The sequence below is a fragment of the Ctenopharyngodon idella genome, chromosome 1 (genome assembly GCF_019924925.1).
Source record: "Ctenopharyngodon idella isolate HZGC_01 chromosome 1, HZGC01, whole genome shotgun sequence".
Taxonomy (NCBI): Eukaryota; Metazoa; Chordata; class Actinopteri; order Cypriniformes; family Xenocyprididae; genus Ctenopharyngodon; species Ctenopharyngodon idella.
In genome coordinates, this window is record NC_067220.1 from 29,496,558 (window position 1) to 29,520,473 (window position 23,916).

The following is a 23,916-nucleotide window of genomic DNA, read 5'->3' on the forward strand; positions in this document are numbered from 1 at the left end:
CATATTACTAACGCGCTCTTTAAATAAGACAAATATTGCGCAATTGACTTTAGTACAGGTTTCAGTTGGTCAATGGTGCAGTCTATTTCAGCTGCCTCAAAATAGCAACGCGCCAACAATGCGCCTGAACACATCTCGTTTTCAGACCAGCACGCCCATGGGCGCAAATGCATTTGCTATTTAAACAACATGGCATAGGACGTAAAAAAGATAACTGCGTTGGGCTGAAACTAGGAAAAGACATTTGCGTTGAGCCTGACGCCACATTGCGCCAGGTGTATGATAGGACCCTAAGTCTTGTAGGCTCTTTAATAAGCCAGAGTATCCTAATATGGATAGTGTTTTGCATAAGCCCCGTTTTTAAAGGCTTATTAAAATGTTCATTGTAAAATTAATATTTGTTGTGCTTATTTATTTGTTAATAATTAAATTAAATAATTAAATATGCAAAAAAAAAAAAAAAAAAAAAAAAAAAAAATGGAAATACCTTAGATAATGCTATGCCCAGCAAACCTTCAAAGGCTTTTAGGTTCAACTGTGGTCCAGTGTAAAACGGATCAGACTGGGCCCTCCTCCCCAACCAGTATATAGTGATCAAAACCTGTATGTAGAAAAATATGATAGAAAGAGAGAGAAAAAAAGAGACTTCACACAAATGAGAACTAAATATCTTTTAAAACAAAGATGAAGATTAACTTTTTTTAACATGTAAAGATCAGCTTATATCTCTTTTTTAAGTTGTGAAAGTTTTCACAACTTAAGTTTTAACATGATACAAGCCCAAAGCAAAGCCTCAGAGAATTCAGTGTTGTGCATGCTTGCGTGTGACATGAATGGCTTCTGTGTCCCAGTTTCATTTTTGTTCTCATCTAGAAAACTGACCGCTTGTGCGCGCGCAAACACACACACACACACACACAGGGTGGCAACAGGGTAGGAATGTGGCACACGTACAAGACAATGAAGACAACAGTGGGCTCTGTGGTGCCTGTTGGATTTCTAAGATCATTAGAACTATTCTAATAAGGAATCAAATAAGAGAGCAAATATCAATGTGTACAAGATAATTTTTAACATTTGAAATATGTCTGTCTGCACATAATATATTACCATTGAAATAAAGATGCATAGCAGATGCTGTGCGGTCTCAGTTCAATTCTCTTACATGCGTTAGTCATCAGTACAGTTATTTGGTTCTGATGTACTTTACTGAAATCCAATAAAGTACATGAGAACCATAAAAATAAAACACTTTTACAACTTAAACAAATGAAGACTACATATTTCAAAATGTTAGCCAGCAATTGAGTCCTTAATTCATATAGTGCATGCAAAGTAGCACATGTGGCTTTAAATGTCCACTTTTAAATGACACCGCATTGACACCTTCAGCAGAAGACTGTGGTGAGATAAAATTTCAAATCAACTTGTTTGGTATGCAAACTAAAGTGCCAAAGGCCACATTCAGTCCACATTAAACACAAGCCATGCAGAGACAATTGATTCACTGTTTAGTTCAGAAGTAACTGGTTTACGGTTAATACCAAAAAGAAAAAGAAAAAAAGAAAAAAAGAAAAAAACTTACGTTTTTCAGTCTCCTGTTCGTCTCTTCACGTCTAAGCAGAAGGAGAGAAGGAGGTTAAAATGTAATGAACGTTCACTGTCAGACACACAGATCAGTTTTAGCTTCCACTACTTGAGTACAGTACCAGCAACTAAATCCACCCCATACCTTCCAATAAAGCTAAGTCACTGCTATAAATGGACCTCAACTACATACCACATAAGCTTTACAGTAAGTCACTAATCATGTACACTGATTTTTTATTTACAATAAGCATTGTGTGCAATGAAGACAATCAGCAAGCGCTCAAAAGAAACCGTAACCTATCTTGATAGTGGAACATACTTGTTCCCTGGACATGTGAGCCATCTGTTTGTCACTATGGACTAGCAAACATGCATTTACAGAGGAATGCACATATTTATACTCTCGCCGCTCATTACACAGTGTCGTGTTATCTTAAAAATAAGTCAGACAAGCTATAAGAAACAGCACTTGATCTGTGGCTCTGAGGTTAAGTGAAAGTGTTTCTGCTATTTCATTGAGCCCTAAAACAACATGACCGCGAGAAAGCATGCAAGTTAAAAATAGCAGTCAGATCCACTATAGCTTCACCATAGCATTTGGTTTGAAGAGACAGTCATATGGGGCTAAATTTAGAGGTCACTGTGCCCCATCTCCACCCTCTCTTGCCACTTGTCCCTCTACAAGGCCAATAGTGGGGACATTAAGCTCTCAGTAGGGCGGACGACAAGATTTATTGTTCAGAGTTGGGTCAGGACCTAAAAAATGAGGCTGCGTGACCAATGAAATTGGGAATGAAATTAGTTATTGTAAATTCTGTGTTTACCAAACGTGATGAGTTCTATGTCGGTGTGCCGCTGATTGTTTAGATGTAAATAAAAGACTAAATGAAATGTTAATCATATAAAGCAATCATCTCTCTTCTCAAGACTTTGATTAAACTGATTGATTCATATGGATTTGTTTTGCGATGCCTTTATGACCTTTTTGGATCTTTTACGTTTTGGTTATGTGGACTTTAAATGGAGGGACAGAAACCCTGTCTTTGTGATTCAAAGTTCTTGTGGGTTTGGAATGACAGTAAATGAATAAATGACAGAAATCCATTTTTGGGTGAACTATCCATTTAATAGTAACACATCAGTCAATATGTCATGTCTGACTGTTCTGCCATTTAAATGCCATCAGATCTGATACAAAATAAATTTTTATAAGGTAGCTTGACTAAAACATAAGTCTGGGTTGGTCAGGTATCATTGTTTGAGTTTGATGTTGGACAGATAATGTGTGACAGGAACCATCCAGCCTTTCATTTGGTATGGAAATGTAATCAGACTGCAAACACTATTCAAATTCACAGTCACGTGCAGTCACATGGAAGACTTACTTCTTTCTTTATACTCACACAAACAGCAGAAGCAGTAATAAAGTTTAAATACAGATAGTTAGGTTTGCATCAGATATTTAAGGATAATTGAATTATGCAAATACAATGCAAGAGAGATATTAGAACAGGCAACAAAATCCAGCCATCTCAGTTAATTACAGCTCTAAACTGCAATGCATCGCAAAACAAACCAGGAATAAGAATTTGCACTTTCACTTCTCTCTGCTCACCTGACGGTCACACGCGTGGACACATCTTGCAGGTCTCCAGGATGGAAGAGCTGTGATTCATTGAGCCCTAGTTTCTCACAAGCCTTGAGAAACACATTCACGTTATCCTGAAGAGAAACCAGCATTGACTATTGCAGCTAGGGTAAATAAAAGTTCAACGTCATCCTCAAATATTAAGCACCCTGTGAAATAATACAGTTGAGATGGTACAAGGCAGGGAAGCATGGATGACGAAGCTCCACTGAGAATTGACCAGTACAAGAGATGGACAAGTTGAACAGAAAAGGGGTGGGAACTGAAGGAAACAGTTGTCAGGTGCTGTCCAACACATTCACAGCATTTATAAATGGAATCCTCAGGACTCGTGGAAAAATGTCTTGGGATTTCACTGCAAAAAAATGCTGTTCTTACTTAGAATTTTTGTCTCGTTTCCAGTCCAAATATCTAAAAATTCTTAGATCAAGAAGCATAATTTTTACTTGTCAAGAAAAATTCTTGTTTTTAGGAAAAATAGGTCAAAATTAAGTGAGTTTTTCCTTAAAACAAGCAAAATAATCTGCCAGTGGGGTAAGCAAAATAATCTTAATCCAAACTGAAAACAAGATTATATAGCTTATTTTTGGTTTGATATAAGATTATTTTGCTTACCCCACTGGCAGATTATTTTGCTTGTTTTAAGGAAAAACTCACTTAATTTTGACTTATTTTTTCTGAAAACAAGAAAATAATTTTTACTTGTCAAGAAAATGCTTCGTGATTTAAAAACTTTAAGATATTTTGACTAGAAACAAGACAAAAACTAAGTAAGAACAGCATTTTTTGCATACAAGTATATATGAGAATCATTTGATAAAAAAAAAAAAGGTTACATTGGAGACTAAATGGTTGACTAAATCTTTATTCTATATCTAAATGAATCTACATTTGATCCCATTTAACATATGCTCACCAAGCCTGCAATGGGGGTGGAAAGCCTGTTTACTCGCTTGATGATACCTGGCTTCAGCGTGTTGATCAGACTGAAAACAGATGGAAAAAGTTAAATGTATAAAGTTGCTGATTTTAAATGAACCTTGAAATTTTGTGAAATGACCAACTGTTATGTTCAAAGAAATAAAAGAATCATAGAAAAAGCATTTACTCGCACAGAAGGACTCCATCCTCCAAGGCCACTCGAAAGGATTTGCTTTCAAACCGCTTTTTGGTCACTTCCTGTTAAGGAAAAAACCCAAACAGAACACATGCCCAAATTAGGACTATACAGAGTACATACAACACACACACACACACACACACACACACACAGACACACATACATAAATACATAAACACACAAGGTGTGTAACGATTCACTTGTGTCCTCGATGTATTGATTACAATTAGATTTTAAATATTCTTCATTTTTAAATATTGGCTTACGTAAATTTCTGCAAATTTTCTTTTTTTATTGTCTATTAAAATAAATGGCCCTATTATAACGATCTAAGCGCATCGTCTGAAGCGCATTGCGCAGGTCCACTTCACTTTTGCTAGTTTAACGAACTGAAAAAATGGTTGTACCTAGTCTCTTAATGAGTCACGCATGTGTTTTGGGCGTAACGTGCAATAAACCAATCAGAGTGCCATCTCCCATTCCTTTTATGGGAGCATTTGCTATTGCTATTTAAACAATGTGGGCACTGGACGTGAAAATGATAACTGCATCGGGCTGAAACTAGCCAAAAACACTTGTGTCAGGTTGTGCCGGATGTATGATAAGGCCCAAAGTGATGTACACTGTCCAAGGCAAATCCAAGGTAACTTTATGTGTGTTTTTGTTTTTTAAGTTCTCTCAACTATAGTCTTAATAACTGTAGTAACACTCCTTTTTGTCAACTTGAATTTGTACATTCACTAAATGCAAAATACCTCATTCAGCCAATGAATTCATCAAGACAACAACAGATTTCTTGTTCAGTACATTTCAATTTAGTAACACAACAACTATTTTATTTCAATTATTTATTTAATACAACAATTACATTTATTGCATATATAATCTTATGGACATTTAAAATGTTAAGCGAAATACGCTATCTTAAAGCTACAATATGTAGATTTTCACTGCTAGAGGTCGTCTATTCAAAACAAAGGCGTAGCTTGATGACGCCGAGTTTGAGCGCGGAATCTTGGGAGATGATGTCTTCAACTCACAGCCAGTGGAAAAGAATCGGGACGGGAGTTGAGCAGAAATCATGTTCATGGATGAGATTATTAACGTTATTGTAGTATGAAGCAGAGCAGGGCGAGTGTAGTTAGAGTGGAACGAGGCCGCTTATAATTCCTTATAATTCCAAGGGGACGACTTGTTGCACACTGCAGTAAGATAGATCGATTTTAGAATATCATATTAAATGCTGGGTGGCTTGTGTTGATAAATGGCATGCCATTCATTTTAAAACGTATTGTATGATGGAGAAAATGCTGTATCACTTAGCAAAATAATTTTTCACTGAGTCATGGTAAGAGCATGGTACTCTCTTAAAATCAAGAGAACTAGATTTAAACAATAAGACTAAACGTGTTGAGTTATATAACAATAATTTGTTTTCTGTCTATAAATGTAAACAAACAGTTGTTCCCTTGCCTAATAAAACATGTAATATATTAAAGCATCTTTAGTGTTTCCATGGTTTCTACAAAATAAAACCGGAAACCGAGGGTAACGTGGATATGACGCCATTGACAGGCGACTCCCGTATCCTTGTTTAAAAAAAAAAAAAAAAAAAAAAATGTGTTAATTTATGAAGCTCTAAAAATGTTACTGACAGCTGTTTTAGTGCATTTCCGGCAATAATGGAAAAAATAAAGGGTCTCTTTCACATGGTTAGTGCAAATTGGTCACATGACCAGGGCAGTTTAATTCTTGTTTGCACCATCAGTAGATGATGGCTCCATCAAATCTCCAAAACAAAAGGTTAGTAAAGTATGTTAACAAGGATATGACAAAGATTTTTGGTACACATTATCTTTAAGGTGTCTACTATTATATATATATATATATATATATATGAATTCACAATAATTCAGTTTTGTTGAGTGTGGTCATAGAATTAGTAAACATGGTGATGGCAAAAATAGTGACCGGTGGGATAATACAGAATGAACTATCCAACTGCAGTTGTTATAGGGAAGGCTGCACTAAAATGTCACTATGACAAAGTTACAGTGAATTTTAAATGGTTGAACATACTGTAGGCCTCAACACTTCACACACAAACCTCAAGAATGGTGACAACTGACAAATGTAACAAGATGAGCTCTTTACACCACAAGAAATAACTATAAAGTTGAGTGACAAAATAAAAAAAAAAAAGTGAAAAAATAGTGACAAGGGGGACAAAAAAAAAAAAAATGAATGAAGTCAGCAAACAATGCAGACTTGATGGGCATAAAGGACAATTCACACCGCACTAACACGGGCAATCACCATATATAAAAAAAAAATTGTGCTAGCAACATACACAAACCGAGTAATAAATAATTTAAATGAGTGAATGTCCGGAGACAGGAAACCACAGGCCCTCTCAAAAACATAGCACGCGCCAACCAAATATAACCATTCTGATCTTCACTCATCACATGCAATAGTGTACCAAATAATTGCTTTTACTGCCATTAAGAAAGCAAAACGAACTGTGAGCCAAATCAAGAGTCCTACAAGAAAAAAAAAAAAAAAAAAAAAAAAAAAAAAAAAAAATGTACACATCCACATATAATTGTGCATACAGGGCCTCAGACCCTCCCACACAGTGCATCATATTTGAAGACTGAGGTGCCCAAGCAAGCAGGCACCTGACTATACAAGTAATGTGGCGGAGTGGGCGTTTGGCAAGCAGAATGTGGCAAACAGCTCAGGGGTCCTTTGTGTTCAGATTGAGATGCACTGAAGCATCCATGCCTGCCATGGTGCCTGCCCAATTCTGCATCCTGATCATCAGCTTGTTTGGGCACATGGAATGTACTCCATCAATGGCTGCTTGTGTAAGGTCTACATCAAAAGAGACCTGAGAGAGCCAAAGCAGAACCTGCAAGATCTAACAACTATTCCATTATTTTATCCCAGTTCATGCATTTGCAAATATATTTCACAGTGTAGAGAAGTATTAGTTTCATAGTTTTACATATTTGAAACACATGCAACAGCATGCGAGCAAAAAAAAGCACCACCATTCTAGAAGGCACAGGAAAGGAGCGACAGGTCTTCAGGAAATGGTGGTTAGATCTCAGAGGTGAAACTTCAATGCAGTCTGTTGACAACAAGAACACATTCACGATGCAAAACTAAACACTATCAAAAAAGCACCAATGTACTACCATGTTTTTTTTTTTTGTTTTTTTGGACATACACATTTAAAGGTTTGTGGTCAGTAAGATTTTTTTAAAGAAATTACTACTTTTATTTAGCAAGGATGCATTAGATTGATTACCAGCGACAGTAAAGACTTTTGACATTGCTACAAAAGAAATTCTACTTCAAATAAATAAAGGTCTTTGAACTTTCTATTCATAAAGCTACCCTGAAAAAGTATCACTTTTATTTTTACAGCAAAACTTTATTATTGGTAATAAGAAATGTTTCTAGAGCATCAAATCCTCATATTAGAATGATATCTGAAGGATCATGTGACACTGAAGACTGGAGTAATGGCTAGGGTTGCAAAATTCCGGGAAATTTCAAAGATGGAAACTTTCCATGGGAATTACCTGGAATATATGGGAATTAACGGGAATTTATGGGAATTAAAAGGGAATTAAAGGGAACAAACTGGAAATTTGCAAAATTATAACTATAACAGGGAACTTAAATGAAGTTGAATCTTGCAGCATAATCTGTTAAAACAGCTAGATTTAAAGTACCCCGTTATGCTATTTTAAAGGTACTTAATTTTGTTTTGGGAGGTCTTGCTTTCATTTTCTCATAATATACATTGCTCATCACCACATTTTTAAATGATTCTCAATGACTCGTCTAATGCTTGAGTCTCTCTAAATCCCTCCTTTCCACAAGCCTAGCTCTACTCTGATTGGCCAGACGGCCCAGTCTGTTGTGATTGGTCTACTGCTTACACCGCGTGCGGAAACAAACGCCCATTACCATAACTGATTCAGCTCCGGAGGCTTCTGGAGCTCAGCGATTGTACGCACTGTAAAAACAGTAACGATGGCATCAATTTTACAATATTAATCCGAGCACGAGTCCGATGATGAAACATTGGAAGAACTAGTTATTCAACCTGAACCTCCATCGCAAGAATGACTTGAGCAGGACGTTTCTCAGTGATACGCTACTCAGTTTGACGTATATTATGAGATCTTGCAACTGTAATTCCTCTACATCAGCATTAACAAGTGTATGTCCATCAACAAACCAATGTGTATATTTCTAATTTATTGCAGTGCACATGTGGGAACTGTATCATTAACTTTATTAATAATAGTGCTAACATTAGCTGAGCACTAACGTGAATGACTGATGTAATAAAGTTAGTAAAACAAATCTTGCTCCTTCCTTTATCATTACTCAGAGTAGTAAGAACGACAGACAACCTGCATTAATGGACACAATTTTAGGTAATAGTGAGCCACAGCTGATTTGCAGAAGTATTTCAGTAAGACAGTTATAACGCGAGTTAGCCGGTTAGCTGGAGACCTAGCACAATATAAACAAAAGACTATAATAACACAAGACGCGTCACTTGTATTGTTCTGAATGGGAGAAAGTGCAACGCGCAATATGGTGGAATAAGTCCCGCCTTCGAAACAGCTCTGGAGAATTTGATGTTTCCCCATTCAAAGAGATAGGAGCTGCACTTGAATGCCCAAGAGGCGTTTCAAAGATGGCCGCCGAGTGAAATGACTTGTCTTAAAGGGACTTTGATATAAAACACAAAACTACGTATTTTGAACAGCCAGTAGAAAATATATACATCAATAATTAATCGTACTTACAGGCTGGGATTCTGAGAAGCAAGTTGGTCAAAATAAAGTGGTTATTGTCCCATCGTTAATGGCATTTTGTAAATCCCATTTAGACCTCACAGAGATTTAAGAAGCAATCATGAAAATGTTATTCTGCTGTTGTATCGCTGTGGTAATTTTAACCACTGACTCTTCACATCCTCATCCTTTGGGAGTGTTTACAAAGAGAATTTGCTCTTCCTGAGCAGAAAACAGCTTCTTCTCAACATGTATACAACACGAACCAGCTACAGCGTTTGAGGTAGACGTTGTTCACGGGCAGCCAATGAAAACCATAGGCGGGCATTAGGCAAATGTGTTACTTTGTGACGTGTGGCCTTCATGGAAGTGGGATTCTAATTCCTAACGACTCGTTTAGGTTGTTCAGAGTCGATTCTTTCTTTTGAGAGACAATAACTATTTATTGTGCACTTTCGGCTTCACAACTTTGCAGATCATTTACATTCACAGACAGCTACATTACACATTGCTTGAAAGGTAATAGTCACACAATCCTCAATCACATGCACACAGCACACTACGTCACAGATGTTGAGTGGCGACCCAACATAGTACCAAAAAAGCGAAAAAAATTTCAATATATTCATTTGATATTATTTATTTTATTTTAAAGAGGCTATATGTAAGAATTTTCATGTATTAATTGCTTTTTTATTATTATTATTATTATTATTATTATTATTATTATTACCAATGAGTAAACAGCTTGCAATGAAACTTAAAAAAACGAGACCTTCCCCGACTTCCTAGGTTGTCTACAAAAGCCGACATGATGTCGGTGAATCATGTTCAGTCACTGTTATGGCCGAGACTCACTCGCATCACTATGGAGTGAGTGCAAGCACAAGCAATAAGTTGCTGGCTGCAGTTCATTTAACAGCCACTGGTGTCACTAAAAACAAAGGTTTCTGAATTCTATAGTAGCCCCTTTAAAATAAAGTTTATATACACTACCGTTTAAAAGTTTGGGAACTATAACTATTTAAACAACTTTGAAAAAAATAAAAAAATCCTGGAAAAAAAAAATGGCACTAATCTAATAAATCAGTGTACATTTGTGGTTAGCACAAGCACAATGCCTTAAAAAATAGACATCCTTGAGAACGGCTCTATGCTCAAACATTTTTCTGATGGAAAAAGTCATGTGACAGAAAACTGAATAAGCCAAGTGCACACTACAGTACAAGACTGAACCTCATTGGTCACGTTAACAGTGTATAACTAGCCTGTAACCAAAAAAGAAAAAGAAAAAAAGCCCCAGATTGTTGCTAACTTTGCTGCTAGCCTTTATCTCAGAACTAATTTCACTTCTTTAGTCATTCTTTAGGTCAACTGGTTTCAAGGTCATAAAGTGTATGAAGTCTATTCACCTCAGTTTCAGCAGTTACCTACAGCCAATAGATCCCCAAAACTACATGATTATACTGGGTAAAGTTAAAAATGTTATTTTAAAAAAATTGTATTAGTTTGCATGCATGCCTGGCTTATGACCAAACAAAATGTTTATGCTTGTATGATAAAGTTTGTATAAATTATCCCAAATTTCCAATTAATCCCCTTAAATTCCTATAAATTCTCATTAAAGGATTAGTTCACTTCAGAACTAAAATTTCCTGATAATTTACTCAACCCCATGTCATCCATGATGTTTATGTCTTTCTTAAGTCAAAAAGAAATTAAGGTTTTTGAGGAAAACATTCCAGGATTTTTCTCCATATAGTGGACTTCAATGGTTACCAATAGTTTGTAGGTCCAAGATGAGGAATAAGGGTCTTATCTAGCAAAACGATCGGCCATTTTCAAAAAAAAAAAAAAAAATTAAATTTATATACTTTTTAACCACAAATGCTCATCTTGCACTAGCTCTGCGATGCGCCACACATTACATAATCGCGTTGGAATGGTGACACAGGTGGAAGTACCGATCCAGTGTCTACAAAGCGAACGTGCAAAGATTAAGCCAAACAGCCTTTACAAAAAAAAAAAAAAAAAGGTAAACGTCACACGTGATTACGTAATGCATGGCGGATCGCAGAGCTAGTGCAAGATGAGCATTTGTGGTTAAAAAGTATATACATTTTTATTGTTTTTTAGAAAATGACCAATCGATTCGCTAGATAAGACCCTTATTCCTAGTCTGGGATCATGTAGAGCCCTCTTTGAAGCTGCACTATACTTTGGACCTTCAACCCGTTGTACCCCAGTGAAGTCCACTATATGGAGCAAAATCCTGGAATGTTTTCCTCAAAAACCTTAATTTCTTTTCAACTGAAGAAAGAAAGACATAAACATCATGGATGACATGGGGGCGAGTAAATTATCAGTAAATTTTAATTCTGAAGTATATTCCCAAAAATGGAAAGTTTCCTGAAACTTACCGGAAATTTTCCACCCCTTTGCAACCCCAGTAATGGCTGCTGAAAATTTAGCTTTGCAATCACAGGAATATTTTATATACAAAAATAGTAAAAATAGTTAACAGTTATTTCAAATTGTAATAATATTTCACAATATTACAGTTTTAAATGCTGCCTTGGTAAACATTTCAATCAAAAATATTAAAAAAAGCTTCTTTTTTTTTTTTTTTGAAGTTTTATATAAATATCATGGTATTTATACATGAATATATTTATATATGAATACAGTGTTATGGAAATAAATAAATCCTGTACCACCAAGCATCTGATACCATCACTGCTCTGTGCTACTTTGATGGTACTTTATTATAAGGGCACCACGGTACACATTTTATTGCTTACAAAGTAATGTCATATTGCAGTTCACAGCAAGACATGTAATAAAACCACCATGATAAAAAACAAACAAAGCATTACATCATTATTCAAAACAATTAATAGTTGAATAAAATAAGACACACAGTATCTAGGATTTTATGGAGCTGATGGTACTTGGCTACTTTGCAAATGGTTCAGAACTGATAAAGACAGACAACCACAAATGGTACAGGCTATCTAAAGCTGCTTGGAAAACATCATGATGAATGTTATCTTGTCTAGTTTCCATTTAATTGGACCTCCTAAATAACGTTCAGGACATAAAGCGCACACGCTCTTCGCATTCTAAAAAAAAAAAAAAAAAAAAAGTGCTTGCAAAATACAAACGAAGAGGTAAAGCTTCAATAATACCTGTCAGGTTATTTTAAAAATTGACTTATTGTTTACACATTAAAAGCACTGGAGTTTCTGGGCACCCAAAGAATAAGGTCAATCTCAACAGAGCATGACTTGAAAAGGCCGTCACTCTTGCAGCCAAGCATTGGGGGAAATACTTGATAATGATGTCATTACCTCAAGCCATCTTTGTGCCTCCTGGAATGCAAGATCACAGCTGACTGTAGACTGCTGACGCCACTCCATCACCGCTCCAAATCACACCTGTGTGCATTTCACAATCACAACAAATTTGAACAAACCCATTCAGACACAAAATATATGCAAGGACATATAGTTTATATCAATATTTATATCAATTTATATCAATATGTACATAATTATATATGTATACATGTATGTATGTAAACATTACAAAACGTAAGCATTTATCAAGTTACTTATGTTTTACAACAGACATTGTTTCTGAACAGAAACCATATTAAAGATATTTCAGGTTGATTTAATTTAAGTGATTTTAAATACTACAAATTAAATAATAAAATAAATATCAAAAGAATAATAGCTGACATTCAACACTGATTTTGAGTTTCAGGGTTGGAAGCATAAAAAGCTATAGCTTAATATTATAACTGTAAACATGTAAAACTGTGAAATATCCAACATATAATAGGTATACATCACAGAAAATCAATTTTGGTGTAAATTAGACAAAGTGTATAGGATAACTGAAATTATATTTAGCAGCTTTACATTAGTATATAGGATAGATCAAAAAAAATATGATATTATGACTTGTCTTCAGTTTCATTTTAAAACAGTCAAACTATTATTGATATAGATTTAAAATAAAATTGTGTCAAATAGCAATATATTAACACCATCTAATCTGATAATCATTTGCTATTGTCCAATGGACAAGAAGAAAAGAGAAAAGTGACTTCCAGAATGACTCTGAACGGGTTAAAATGAACTTTCATCACCTCCATGTTTGCAACCCCAAAATATGGTTCATATGATTCATTACACTGCGCACCTGTGGCACCATACAAGAATCCCCCAAAGTTCAATAACTCAAAACTTACCTACAAACCCCTGTTTTATGCTTTCTGATTTCCCGTAACTATTATTAAATTTCACTTCCCAGATGTGTAGACTCGAAAGCGCAAGGTGTTTCCCGTTACCAGCGCTCGTGCCTCCAACACAACTCTTTTAATCTGTTGCAAACACTCCTCTTCAAATTCACACCTTGAACGCCCAGCAGCTCTCCTGAGTCAAACCACCGAACTTGCTTGTTGTCGTAAGCAGGAACAGAAGTGTCCCAGTTCAGTGATGAGAGAGGGGGGTAAGTGCACAAGACATCTGCGTGTTTGCAGAGGCAAATGCATATGTAGTGATGATGAGTTGTTTAAATATATGCCACGCCTATTGGAGAAAAGTGATGACAAGTACTCGCGTACAATAGCAACAATGACCAGCAGATGGCGACAAACAATCACTTCAAAAACGTTGTCATGCCCTGCGTCTCAATCAGTGCTCTGACTACTGAACTAGGGAGCTGATTGAGACGCACCCATGCTGTTGAACGCTACCAAGGGCCCTTTCTCTACATCTTAGCACTTAAATTATAATAATTAACACAAATATTAAAAAATAACCCTTAATACTGTGTGGTTATTTATGCTAATGCAGTTAGGGGTATTCAATTAAATTATTTTAAGGCTCATCCATAAATTTCTTTTAACAAAATTGACTGAAGAACAAACATGACTTCACACCCTCAGCTAAAATGTTTTTATCAACCTTACTATGAAAATCATAATGAGCTTTTTAACATTTTAAATTCTATTTGGATAAGAACACTAGTGCTTGTTCATGTTTGGGGAACATTAGTTTAGCTCAGTGGTTTTCAACCTATTGGCCGCGGCCCACTAGGGGTCCTCAGTGATCCTCCAGGGGGGCCGCGAGATAACTTAAAACTAATTTAAATATATTAATATAATTCATACATTAAATAATAAATACGTTTCATTTAAAAAATATCAATTAAATTAATTAAAAAATAGCCTTAAGGCACCACCTCTCTCGTACAATTGTTTCGGATAAGCCCAGGCCGTTTCTCATCGTGCTGCTGTGACATACAGAGACTGAACGGTGACTCAAAACGCAAACTCTCTCAGTTGAAAAAAGAAAACCAGTGTCGCTAAAAAGGTTTTGATGGATGACGATTGTAATGAAGGTAAAGACGATTACAGTGACATACAGGAGTCGTACACAAGGCATGCGTGAGTCCGTTATTGATGCGCAAACAAACCGCACATGTGCGCTCTCGACTCAATGATCGCTATAACATCGTAGCCTATTTCTGCATGAACACAGTTCAATATATTCGCGTAGTTGTCAAAATTAATGTACTGTGAGTGTTTTATAACGGATGCTCGCCGAACAGTGTATTTTGGAGAAGTTTGAGAGGATCAGTGGTGTTATATGCGTTTAACAATTTTGAATGGATCCGCATAGTATCTAAATTCAGTCCTCCGGTAGGCTATCTCCCTGTGGTCTTGTTTGGTATGGCAGGCTGACTTGTGCTTATTTGTTTAAGTTGCTGTATAAGTGAGCAGAGTAAATACTTTTAAGTTGTAAAGAATGTCTACAAAGTATGTTTGCAACTAAAGTACTCTGAAGGTTTAAAACTATCTTGAGTTTCTTCTTTAAAGAAATAATAACACTACAATACAAATGTATTGGGGGGGCCTGGGCCTTGGCATAAAAAAGGTTGGGAACCATTGGTCTAGCTAATCTATGGCCATTAAAGTCAACATGAAACTGTAGTAGGCTATAGTCTTTTCTTCCTTATTGATGTATACACGATCAGACATAACATTATGACCACTGACAGGTAAAGTGAATAACACTGATTATCTCTTCATCACAGCACCTTTTAGTGAGTGGGATGTACTAGGCAGCAAGTGAACACTTTGTCCTGTTGATGTGTTTGAAGTTGATGTGTTGGAAGCAGGAAAAATGGGCAAGTGAGTTTGACAAGGGCCAAATTGTAATGGCTAGACAACTGGATCAGAGCATCTTCAAAACTGCAGTTCTTGTGGGGTGTTCCCGTTCTGCAGTGGTCAGTATCTATCAAAAGTGGTCCAAGCAAGGAACGGTGGTGAACCGGCGACAGGGTCATGGGCGGCCAAGGCTCATTGATGCACATGGGGAGCGAAGGCCGGCCGGTGTGGTCTGATCCAACAGACAAGCTACTGTAGCTCAGATTGCTCAAGAAGTTACTGCTGGTTCTGATAGAAAGGTGTCAGAATACACAGTGCATCGCAGTTTGTTGCGTATGGGGCTGCATAGCTGCTGACCAGTCAGGGTGCCCATGCTGACCCCTGTCTAGTCTCATTCTCAGACGTCACACCCACGACACCCGTCTGATGCATATGGCACACTTATCTGGAAACACTTCAGCAGTATTGTCTTCATCTGGTTGGTTGAATTCTACAGGATGTCTGGGAGACGTGTGTGTTGCATTCTTTAATGGTCCGCTTGGAAACAAATGCCGTGACGCCAAACCCCCTCGTAGAAGAATGCTGTCATGTTTACAACTGTGACAACAAGCGCTTATCAGGATCAAATAAACGCTGGATTTTCAAAAGTATGTGAAGTTCGCGGCTCCATTGTTGCAGTAAACTTGCACAACGTTCTTGAATGAATAATTTATAGATGCACGCCGGTCTTTATTGTAGGGACATCGACTTTCATTATCACGCCCCCATGTCAGTCAAACGTCCTCTTGGGCAGTCCTTAGCCAGTGAAAGCTGCGATAGAGTCCAGACTTTCTGCCGTCAGTCTGAAGGTCTGGCTACGCGAGACTAACCCGTGTCTAGCACTGAAAGCAGCAACAGTGGGCACGTGAGCATCAGAACTGGACCACGGAGCAATGGAAGAAGGTGGAGTGATGAATCACGTTTTCTTTTACATCACGTGGATGGCCGGGTGTATGTGCTTCGCTTACCTGGGGAACACATGGCACCAGGATGCACTATGGGAAGAAGGCAAGCCGGCGGAGGCAGTGTGATGCTTTGGGAATTATTCTGCTATGAAACCTTGGGTCCTGCCATCCATGTGGATGTTACCTTGACACGTACCACCTACCTAAGCATTGTTGCAGACCTAAGCATTGTTGGAAATGGTATTCCCTGGTGGCTGTGGCCTCTTTCAGCAGGATAATGCACCCTGCCACAAAGCAAAAATGGTTCAGGAATGGTTTGAGGAGCACAGCAAGTTTGAGGTGTTGACTTGGCCTCCAAATTCCCCAGATCTCAATCCAATCGAGCATCTGTGGGATGTGCTGAACAAACAAGTCTGATCCATGGAGGCCCCACCTTGTAACTTACAGGACTTAAAGGATCTGCTGCTAACATCTTGGTGCCAGAGACCACAGCACACCTTCAGGGGTCTAGTGGAGTCCATGCCTCGATGGGTCAGGGCTGTTTTGGCAGCAAAAGGGGGACCAACAGAATATTAGTAAGGGGGTCATAATGTTATGCCTGATCGGTGTATATCCGAGTGAACGGCTTCTCAAACAAAATAAAATGTAGAATGGGACTTGATTTTGTCCATGGGGAATTAATTGGATCATTTGCTATTGCTGTGATGTCATTTAAATGACAGGTTGTCTCGCCCTCGCACCAGTGAACATATCAGAGAAGAGAAGAGAAGAGATGTTGATTCAGGAGAAAAGTGAAGTTATTTGGATTAAAGATTAGAAGGGCACATGAATTTTAAAAAATGATGTGCATGGATAATCATTTATAATCACTTATAATAAATACTGCAAAATTCCATTAAAAAAAATAACCATGAAAAAGTCACCATGAAAAAATTTGATTTCATGGTGACTTTAACATACACTAGGTCTGAATATGGACTGTGCTCTGCACTGACTATTGCTTTTAACCTGCTGGTTCTCTTCGCATGGTGGTCAAAAATTCATGTTTTTTTGTTCTTGTTGTTTTTCTCATTGAAATTAATGTACTATATTTTAGTTTTTTATTTCATATTTTGTATTTTAGGGGATTTTATGGTCGGCTACTAAATTATATTTATGTTATATTTAATCCATTTATTCATTTTTTGAGCATAGACCTGAAAATTAAATTTCCAACTTAAACTGTCACAAATCTTGAATGCTTTTGAGACTTAAGTTTGGTCTCTTTTTAAAGAAGGGCAGATTATTGCTGAAGTGAAAAAAAAAAAGTGAAAAGTTTTAAAAAGTGAACTTAAAAAAAGTTATAGGATTTTATGTTTATTGTTATGAAAAATGCACAAAAATACTATTTTCAATTTTTATATGAAATATACATGTTCCAAAACACGTTTTACTCTGTAGTCTGATGTAGCTTTTCATGTTGATATGAGCTTGATATCTCAAAATACCGTGGCTGCATTTAACTCCACTTTTAGACACACTTGCGAACTTCCCTAAGCACTTCCCCTCAGGGGAATCCCTGCCACCATTTTGAAGTGCCTACAACTTCATCAAGTGGGTGAGGGAAGTTTATTTGGACAGACACTTGACCCCTTAATTTTGACCGAGGTAGCGCGTACTCAATATGTACACTTCAGATCCATATACCACAATGCACCATGATTGTGATGTCACAGCAGATAGCACTTAATTTACCCTCACCCCACACAACTCTAGTGTGTGATATTGGAGTTATTTTGACAATTACCTGCATAATACTTGTAGTTACCGTAAACTGACTGTTATAGTTTATTGTATGTTATCATTTTTGTTTGTGTAAAATTTTTTTATATTTTCTCCAACAGCCCAAGCATACAGTACATACAGGCCTATAGAATGGTGCATAAAACAAATTCATAAGTAAAACAAAACTGTAAATAATAAATCCACTCCATAGCAGATTCCAAGTGATCCAGGTCTTAGGGCGTTCCATTTAAACACATTTCAAGGGTTCCGCTATCAGAATCAATGACGTACATCCAAGTGAACGAGACGGAGGGAAGTTAGTAAGGGAAGGGCATAAAAAATGGACTTAAATGCAGTCCAAGTGTGGGTATCTGCAGGTTGGAGTAATGGGCATGACGAGGGGTGTGGAGAAAGGTCTTAATTGGTCACAAAAACTGTCTGTCAGGGTATGGGGTAGGGTTAGAGGTTAGTTTCTGTTGTAGCAATTCACCTTTAAGCACGCCCCCTTTCGGCACACCCATTACTCTGACCTGCAGCTACCCCTGTCTCCAAAAAATTAGCTTACAGTAAGTTTGGGTGCAGTACCAAAAGTTTCCACTAGATGAAATTCGTGTTCCCATCCATTTCCAATGCGGTCATTTTTGACCACGATGAGTAAAAGTGTGACTTTTTCTTCAGGACCACTTAACCTTTTTGATACATGTCCATGATTTTATTTTATTTTTTCCCACATAGCAAGTGCCAAAACCTTTACCAAGTTTCGTACCATTACGATCAGTGTTGGGGGTAACGCATTATAAGTAACTTGAGTCAGATTTTTCAAATAACTAGTAAAGTAACACATTACTTTTTCAATTTACAACAAAATATCTAAGTTACTTTTTCAAAAAAGTAATGCAAGTTACTTTTTCACATTTATTGATTGACAGCTCTCCTGTCCTCATGTTGAGAGAAATAAAGTGCAGAGGTGTTGTGTGCGCTGTGTGAACAAGATAGTTATTGTAGTTCTAGACTAAATGTGAACATGTATTTACTCATTTCACAAAAATATTCAGTTTTCCTCAAAATGAATAGAATTTTACTCAAACCTGTAATAATTAAATGACACAAATATACTTTATGTATTTAATCTCACTTTATTACCCAATGTCTTTGCTCCTGACCTGCAATGATCTAATTCACCCATACTAATAAGCAAAAAATTCTTTAGATTATAGATTTAGAAATAAGAGTGTTAAACTTCCTTCTCCTGTATCCTTTTCTTCTTTAATGCAGAATGGCAGCACAGCTGAAAGTTTTTTTTTTTTTTTTTTCTGTCTCTCTCTCTCTACTGTACAGGTGTAAATATGCATTTCCTTCAGCCTGAGGCTTATTCATTTCACTTTTGGTGTAAACGGGCCTTACGTTTGTCAAAAATAGAACTATTTTTTGTTAAAAAACAAACAAGCAAGCCCAGCGCAGGTGAGAAAAGGTAACGCAAAAGTAACACATTACTTTCCATAAAAGTACATAAAAAACTTTCCATAAAAAACACAATTAGTTAGTTTTTTTAGGGAATAACGCAATATTGTAATGCATTACTTTTAAAAGTAACTTTCTCCAACACTGATTACGATGAAGTAAAAAATTCTAAAAAAACAAAACAAAACAAAACTAAACGTAACATTTTTGTGACCGAGGAGCACCAGAGGTTTAAACTCACAGATGAGGTATGAATATCATTTTGAATATAATTGCAATATAAATGATTGTAATAAGAATAAGAATATAGTGTCTAAGGATTATTCAAGACACGACAAACCAGAAGTAGGTTAAGATGTAATTACTGCTTGTTGTAACAGTTAACATATATATTAGAATGAGAGGTGTTTTCAACAGCTGGAACTAAAACAGGAAGTGCTTAATCCAGCGACAGGAAGTGTTAACCGAAGCTGGAGCAATGTACAAGCCTGTCTGCCCACTGGTTTCCTGTGTGACTAGTCTGCTGTCAGACACACAACACTTTATCACACTATTGTTGTCATCTGATGAACTAAAGACAGTATAGGTTTTAAAGCATGCTAGCAACTCTGCACAGGATGTTTGTGGAAGGTATTGCTATTGATCTAAGCTTTGATGTTTTTATTGCTTTGATAAAAATAAGTGAGTCAATTTGGACATACATATGTGTAAATGCACTTTTTAACTGTCTAATAAGTTGGCTGTACTGTAGCCTACATATATTTAAATTTTCTATAATAAGTGGATACAGTCTCTAAATGTCAAAAAAGATCTGACTTGACCTAATTATTTCCGTTGACATGTTGCACATCTAATGCTCTTGCAAACTTCTTCTGTGTAAAAAGGCTAAATGAATGTATGAAAGTATAGATTAGGTTGGCATGTCCTTAAAGCGATCTCTAGCTATAGAGCAAAAAAGATTTCTACATGTATATTTATATACATAAACTTTCTAAATTACAAAGTGAACTGAATTGTGCACCCGACGGACACTTTCTCTTCCCATGATGCCATGGGAGAGGAGTCATCACATTCTTAAATGGCACATGGCTGATGTCAGAGATCACATCTGCATAGACAATGCCAACATGGTGGATATAGTATGTCTAGATTGTATTGCAATCATACTTACTAACAGTTGAAAAGAAAGTTCTTCCTCAAATGTAGTATACTCTGACTAGGGAGAGGGTTTTTTCAGTTCCTGGGAAATTCAAATGCTTTTTTAAACGTGCAAAACAAAACAAAACACAGATAAACCATTTTATAATATGTATATTAAAAAAAAAATTATACAAGGCGAGAAATCATATTTTGAGAATGACCCACCTTTCTCCCCATTACTTCTAAAAATGAAAGCATTTGAAGAGGCTTGTAGTCTGATTGGTAATGTATGGAATGTGCACATTCAGACTGAAAGTTGAATAAAAGTGGTACAAATCTATTTTACTGTAAATTAGAGGATTTCTCAGTGCGCTCCTCATCAATCCTAACTGGTTTTTAAAGTTAGTTTAAGCACAGCCAACAGATCAAAATTTAAGTAAACATGCTAGAAGTTCTGGAAATTTTAGAAAGCTAGATCTAATAATCTTTTGCACATTCATCGGCGGAGAATTCTGTTCCATTCTGATCTTGAAATGTCTGTTTTTGATTGTAATTCTTGGTTTCTAAAGCCACTGGATGGAATGAACTAAACTAAAAACATACAACAGAAATTTGTTTACAGTTTGGAGTGGCTATGAGGTCGACCACATATATTAGAGGTGATATGTTGTTTCTCTTGCTCAAACTCTTATTATTACTTACTGGATATATGCTGGATATACATATGAAAAAGTGTACCAGAAATGAATAGATAAGTGAATTTTGGCTTGGCAATGCACATTTGCGTGAAAGGCATTTTTTCAGTCAACAATGAAGTTTGGTTCTAAAACAAACATCTAACCAGAACCAGCGCAACAATTCACAAAGGTTGCTGAGATTAGCAGTTTTCTCTCTTAAAGGGTTCATTTCTATTGTTTTCAGCTTTATAATGGATTGAAACCTTTCTAAAAGTCTGGAATATCATCCTCTCAATATTCTTTTTTTGAACAATGATTTTTAGATTTAGGTTTTTACTGAAGTCCACCCTCTGCAATGCCTCATTTAGAGTTGCTGTAGAGCCTCGGGTGTGCGTGTGTGTATATGCTTCTTTTGTCCCTGCCCACTGACTGGTGGTCTATTTCACCTGGAGCTGCCCAGCTGTCCAGAGCAGTACTGGAACAGCAGTACAGTTCCCTGAACACTGTAGCTTTGTCCTGATCTGCCATTGCCCAGCAGACACATGAGAAGAGGGAGGGATAAGGAAGGGATGGTGGGCGGCCAGATGTGCTAGTTCAGCCAAGGGCACATTTCACTCCTGTTAACACACATTTTAAACCACTACTACCATCCAGACCCACACCCATTACAAGGTTCAGCAAATATTTGATGACAAAGTCAAAACTGTTTGAATCAGAACTAGCAAAAATGGTTACATCTTTATTTGCACTTTAATAACATAGAACAGTTTCTAGAATAGATTTTTTAATGTAACAAAATGTAAGTGGTGCTTTCCCTGGTGCTCAGATGATCTGGCTGATTGCTAGAGGGTTGCTATAATGTTCTTTTTCTATGTTCTGCTATATGATATTCAGTTAGGCTACTTCTATGATCTGTGTCAGTGGTTCTGAATCAGGGGGCCGGGACCCACTAGGAGGCCTCAACAAACTTGAAAGGGGGCTTCAACAATACTTAAATTATAGGGGACATATTGTGCCCCCTTTCACATGATGTAAGTCTCTGGTGTCCCCAGAATGTGTCTGAAGTTTCAGCTCAAAATACCCCACAGATCATTTATTATAGCTTGTCAAATTTTCCCCTAACTGGGTGTGAGCAAAAGCACGCCGTTTTTGTGTGTGTCCCTTTAAATGCAAATGAGCTGCTGCTTCTGGCCCGCTTTCCAAAAGAGGGCGGAGCTTTAACAGCTCACGCTTCAGTTGCTCAACAACAACAAAGCTGGAGAATCTCACGCAGCCAAAATGAGGATTGTCAGTAACGATGTTCAGCCTTACATTGTTCAAACCGGAGTCGGACACTGATGGAGAGACTCAGGAAGAAGTTACAACTTTTACAGTGCAACTGGACATTTCTGAATGGTTAGTGAATACATTTATGTAGTTGCTGTGGAGTTGATTCAACTCATCAACTAGTATGTCCTGTCATGTTAATCTTTTGTGCAAATCCAGTATTGAATTGATCCTTGTTCGTAAAGCAGTCCGGTGTAAAATGATGGCATGGCAACAACGCTCTACTACAACAACTCTTCCTCTTCTCTAAAGCAGCCCTGGGGGATTTCCATTAAAAATAAAATAAATCCACTGCACTCTGAGGCTGGGACTCTAAATAGTGTTCTGTCAGTGCAGCCAACGACAGAACAGTTCGCTTGCTTTGCCTGAACTTTTGACATGGCGTTAGAACTGGTACACTATTGTCGCTTGCGAAAACAAAATGGTGGCGCCACGGGTGGAAACGTGCAGATTAATGCTGCCTCAACGTTCTCTCGAATTTATCGTAATTACATATAAAAAGCACATGAACACCCTCCCATTTCGAATGCGATGAGCTCGTAATCACGACTTCAGAAGTGGGAATTAACAAATTTCCGATAGCACTTGAAGGCAGCATAAGGGGCGGTAATATTACAAAACAAATTTACTGGGTTGTCCTTTTTCATGTTTTCTGGGTTGGTAGATGCACTGGGGACCCGATTATAGTACTTAAACACAGAAAAAGTCAGATTTTCATGATAAGTCCCCTTTAAATTAAAGGTTATTTGAAATAAGATAAACAAGCAGTAAATTAAGTAAAAATAGATATTTCTTATTTTAATTAACCCCTCTGTATTCCAATCTCTTTATCCAGTATAACACAAACAACTGGAAAAGTTATAGGGCCTTGGAGTATTGTTGTGACCAACGGAGAATAATGGAATTAAAAAGGTTGATTGCTAGTTGGTTGCTTATTGGCTTAGTTCAAAGGAGCCTATACCCTCAAATCTCTATGATCGCAGCTAACAGCTTTTGGTTCCCAGAATATTCTGTGAACATTAGTTTTTGGTTAGAAAAAATAATAGTTATTATTATTAATTAGTTCCTAAAACAATCAATTGCTAGGATAGGACCAGAGGTTATGGGCCTTGGACAACTTGATGATAAGCTACAAAACTACAAAAATGTGAATTTGTGAAAACGGTGACATCATGTGCATGCGTATAACATGTTCAGTATATTGGCGCATAGTGTTTCTTTACAAAGTGACATCGGCAA

The 23,916-nt window shown here is 36.9% G+C and overlaps 1 protein-coding gene across 7 annotated transcripts in view; it reads right to left on the reverse strand.

The window, feature by feature from the left end:
- lmo7b (LIM domain 7b) overlaps positions 1 to 13,751 on the reverse strand; it is a 50,146-nt gene extending 36,395 nt beyond the window's left edge. For 5 of the 7 annotated variants that reach the window (XM_051899547.1, XM_051899560.1, XM_051899555.1 and 2 more), the window contains exons 1-7: positions 13,443 to 13,751; positions 12,535 to 12,621; positions 4,347 to 4,417; positions 4,155 to 4,224; positions 3,206 to 3,312; positions 1,586 to 1,616; positions 488 to 601 (exon numbers count right to left, since the gene is read on the reverse strand). In XM_051899547.1, coding sequence (XP_051755507.1) covers positions 488 to 601; positions 1,586 to 1,616; positions 3,206 to 3,312; positions 4,155 to 4,224; positions 4,347 to 4,417; positions 12,535 to 12,603 — 462 coding nt within the window. In that variant the 5' untranslated portion in view covers positions 12,604 to 12,621; positions 13,443 to 13,751. The remainder of the gene's footprint in view (positions 1 to 487; positions 602 to 1,585; positions 1,617 to 3,205; positions 3,313 to 4,154; positions 4,225 to 4,346; positions 4,418 to 12,534; positions 12,622 to 13,442) is intronic. The other 2 variants (XM_051899567.1, XM_051899533.1) reach the window with 1 other exon arrangement.
- Between the last annotated feature and the right edge of the window lie 10,165 nt (positions 13,752 to 23,916).